At 40.2% G+C, this 4,470-nt stretch overlaps 1 protein-coding gene across 1 annotated transcript in view; it reads right to left on the minus strand.

The window, feature by feature from the left end:
• Positions 1–4,191, minus strand: part of LOC109543928 (elongation of very long chain fatty acids protein 7) — a 12,054-nt gene extending 7,863 nt beyond the window's left edge. The window contains exons 1-3 of the mRNA XM_019913866.2: positions 3,803–4,191; positions 1,114–1,189; positions 629–819 (exon numbers count right to left, since the gene is read on the minus strand). Coding sequence (XP_019769425.1) covers positions 629–819; positions 1,114–1,189; positions 3,803–3,889 — 354 coding nt within the window. The 5' untranslated portion in view covers positions 3,890–4,191. The remainder of the gene's footprint in view (positions 1–628; positions 820–1,113; positions 1,190–3,802) is intronic.
• Positions 4,192–4,470: the final 279 nt, after the last annotated feature.

The following is a 4,470-nucleotide window of genomic DNA, read 5'->3' on the forward strand; positions in this document are numbered from 1 at the left end:
TCCCGTTTTTGCTCATATCTCGGAGGCAAAATGAGCAAGAACGCTCATTTGTACATCATTCTAGACAGAAATAAATGGCCTTTTTAGAAAGTGAAAACTTTATCGAAAAGGCCTGCATGACTTTTCAGGTATTTGCAACCGTGTCCCAGATTTGTGTAAAAATGTTCAAATATTCACGATTTTTGCGCCTATTTCCTTAGAGGCGGGAATTTTTTTTTATCGCCATGGAGGAAAAGTTTTGCCTCAAAACACCGTATGAAAAGGCCCTTGGATTTCTGGGATATTTTGAACCGTCTCCAAGATATGCAGTATTGTAAAAGCAACATTTACCTTATAACTTTTCAGAGATTGGGGAATTTCAGCAAAAACTCGATCGAAAACAATAGTTTTTTGGATGCTCTATCGAAAAGATCTTAAGCACTGTTCAGCTACTTTCAACCGTTTGCGAGATATGAATGAAAATGCTCATGCAGTCATGATTTTTCGAAAAAATTATAAATTTTCAACATTTTTTCACTCTTTCACTTCGAGACGTTGCTTCTGCCCGTACATCTTACCTTAAAGACAAACTTACCAAAAACCTCCATCTGCCCCCCGCAATTGGGAGTAAGCAACCATTTAAACTTACCTCATAGAACATATAGAGGCTGAGCAAAACCTGAGCCCCATTGTAAACGAAAAGCACTTCTTTGAGCTTGAAGGGCTTCCGATTGGCCATCAGGCGCGGTCCCAACCATAAGATCACATAGAGGTAGGTGAGAACCATCAGAATGGTGGGCACGGGACTTTGAATAAACGGCCAGCTTGAAGTTCGCGGATCTGAAACATTAAGGAAAAATTGGCAAGGAAAACTCACCAGTTTGCACTGGATGGACTTTAAAGCCATCAATCGATTGCAGCATCGATGTTATTGATAATTTAGAACATTTTTAGTGATATGTCAAGGTGATTTTAGCCATAAGGAGGTAGCAAGTGGGGTGACCGCTGAACAGATGGAAAGCGCTCAAAGCCTGCTAATCCGATGCCATTCAAAATTGCACAAGAAATGTTGATCAATGCAAGGAAACAGGATCATAAAACTTGCTAATTAGTCATAAAAAACATGCAACTTACCGCTCAGCTTATCCCAGGTGGTAACTCCAAGATCCACGTATCTTTCTGCCATGAGTCTGGCAAGAAAGGGAAGATCCTGAAATCAAATAGGTCTTCAGTTTCTTCATAGCAAAACGCATGAAAAGGTGGAAAAGATTGTCTCTAAATCATGCCGCTGTTTATTAATATTCTGAAGACTTGTGGTTAAGCAGCATGCATCTCACGAGCAGTTAAACTTATCAGGAAAATCTACACAAGAACGATTTGTTATGATTAGCGATTAGCTCCTTAAAACACCCATCCATCCAAGGTCTAGATCTTCATAAAAGTACGCAAACTAATTATTTTGGGCAACTTTTACGAGCAACTACCTTGCAGATTAAATATGGGGGGTTACCGAATTTTTGCCATCGCACGCTTCTTCTGCTGATTCTCAACCCTCAATTGGTCGAAAAAGGTTCAAATTCCGCCTCATGATGGCTTGTTTAGTGCCGCAAAGGCTCTAAATAAGTAGGGTTAACACAGCCCTCCGTTGGAGCAAGTGTTGCAGCTTTGCCCGTTTTAATCAATAACTTGCGGTTATCAGTTGTTTAATTTGATTGAATTCATTTCCTGGCTCAAGAAGCAATCAAACTTTGCAGAGTTCAAAAACAAGTTTATCGCTCGCTTTAGCCAAAGCGCGAGATTTCGGTTTCGCGAAAAATCTAACCAGTTTGAATCATCTCCAGACTGGTTTGCCGGCATTTTAATGCCTCACTGAGACGTTCTTAACGGAATGGAATTTCCGCTTATGGGCGTATTTGCTAATTCACACCAGCCCATCAGCATAAATTAGAAAAAACCGATATATTTACAAAGTTAAGTACACCAAATTGTGAATTCCAATAGTCTAAAATCACCGTGTGGGCAGAGTTAATTAATAAATCAACCTTGATACAATGTGATAATTGCCAGAGTAAACTTAAAGACTATCAATTATGTTCTAAACTAGCCATTGATAACCACCAGGGATTTTTCAATCAATTTTTCTTCTAAGGCGAGTGTAAGACTGGGTTTGCCATGAAAAATAGTTTTCATTGAACCCCGGTATATTCGGGGGCCATGACAAGGATAGGGTGGTTTCCATGGTTATTGATGTGGTGGTTTCACTCCTATGCATGGCAGCGAAAATAGCTCCCATCGGTTTTGATGGTCGGTTTTACTACGGGGGCGAGTTTAAATGGAAAGGCAGTGCAAAGGAAACCGCAGTTTGGAAAAACAGCAGAAATGCGCCCTGAATGAGCCTGTTAGTTAAAAATGTGCGTTTTAGCGCAAAAGTATTAAATATACTGGGAGATAAGCAAATTTTAACCAAATTGCAGTTTAGTTCCGCAAAGTTTCAGATCTGAAATAATTGACTTTTAGCAGATTTTAAGCGTTTTCGAGCGCTCACGATCTTTAACCGACTATTTCTTTGTCATTAAAAATGCATGTAAAAGCAGGCGTTTGATCTACACGATTTGCAGGGCAAAAGTTCCAGCTTCAAGTTAAGAGACAATCACAACCTGCCGTTTAGTAGCACAATCACGAGTAAAGTTTGTACAAAATACGACAAAAAAAACTAGATTTTGAATCGGAAAATCAACCGATTGGCACACATTTAACCCGATATAGCAAAACCAATTTCTCATGATGAAATATCTAGGCGTAATCGTTGCTGGTGCTCCTTTTACCACGGTTCTTTGGGAAGCAACAATGCTTCGCCACAAGTCCACTATAAACAATCTAAAAATTTGTGTTCCAATGTACGATAATCCAGCCCAGTGCTCTACTAAACGAGTTTCTTGCTAATTTGAGCAACATTTCTTCGTGGTCTAATGCGCTTACTTCATCGGTTGGCAAACAATTTGGTTCGCGTCGGTTTCAAGAAAAAAATCCACGGGTTTGTTATGCGTCTTCCAAAAATTGCCAGCAAACTATGCGACGGTGTCTTTGGAAAAGGGAATAATTAAAACAAACACTGATAGTTGAATAGCCTCGTTGCATAACTTCTCTTCATTGTAGCGCAAGTGTGGTTGTTAGGTGTACACTTTATTTGGAATAGTTTGTAATGGTAGTTAACAGCACGCGATGCGCGCTTTCCGTTCTTGTAAACTTGCCAAATCGAGTAAAGGGTAAAGATGAGGATTTTCGACTTTGCCTGAGGAGCAGTCGAATATCAAATGCAAGGACGCATCCGACTAAAATTAATTGTTAAGGTTGCGGGTTTCCCAATAAATTTCAAAATTTGCATTCCTTTCGGAGATATTTCCAATGTCAGCAAGATTTGCCAAAATGTGTGCCAAGTTTAAACCTTAAACGAGTGGAAATGAGCATTTTGCTGGTCGAAAACAGCCGATTTCCCCATCAGGTGTAATTGCTCCTAAACACTTCATTCAAGTTCGAAGCCTGCATTGCTCAATCCCGAGCCCAACCAGGCTGAAGACCTTCGTTTTTGTTAAAATAATCTTTCGCCTCTTGGGCAACGTTTTTAATCATATTTATTCCATCATTAATGCGACATATCTTCAGGCAACCACGTATGAAGAAATACCACTTCTTTTCCAGTCAAGGCAAAGGATGTTGTTAAGTCGTTAATTTGCTAACAAAGCTGATGACTAAATTGCGCTTTGTTCTTCAGTGGAAAACATATTGACAAACAATGTGGCCGACTTTGAAGAATCGGACTTACCCGCATGGTGGTGTTGGGATACTGCGAGACATTCATCCAAAAGGCGCGCTCTTCCAAAAAATACTCTTTAAATTGATCGATGTCCATTTTTCTGGCTGGAGTTGCTTCTTTCGGGATCACAAAAAGAGTCACAGAAAAATCAAGTGTGGTAACAGTCGAAAATCACTCTCACTACTTATCAAAGCTTGCATAAAAACCGACGATTGGTAGTGGTACCTGAATGGTACGGTACTCGAGCGCACGCTAGATCGGTCTCCACCAAAATATTGAAAATTGAAAGTAAGTACTGAATTCTCAGTGCTATTTCACTTCTTAGCTCGACCACTAAAATTCGATCGACGATCGCCAACTTTTCTAAAACCCGATCTGCTTCAGCTTTTTGAACATCTCCCTCCCTATTCGGCTTTTTCAAAATCACCAACCTGCTCATATGGTAGTTTGGCCAATGGTGAGCTACCAGTTTTGGAAGCGTGCAGTGTGACGCACATGTCCTTGGTCGTTGCTCTTTTCTCTTCGATTCCGATGGATTTTTGCCTGGGACAACGGAAAGACATTCTTCGACCGGACTTGATTTCCATAGTCACGCTATCTAAGACAAAGTTCCTTCTTATGACACAGCATTTTTCAGCGCCAGACAACATTTGCATCAAATCAATTGCGTCTCATTT

This window comes from Dendroctonus ponderosae, unplaced genomic scaffold (assembly GCF_020466585.1).
Source record: "Dendroctonus ponderosae isolate FM_Combo_2020 unplaced genomic scaffold, Dpon_F_20191213v2 Dpon_F_20191213_7, whole genome shotgun sequence".
Taxonomy (NCBI): domain Eukaryota; kingdom Metazoa; phylum Arthropoda; class Insecta; order Coleoptera; family Curculionidae; genus Dendroctonus; species Dendroctonus ponderosae.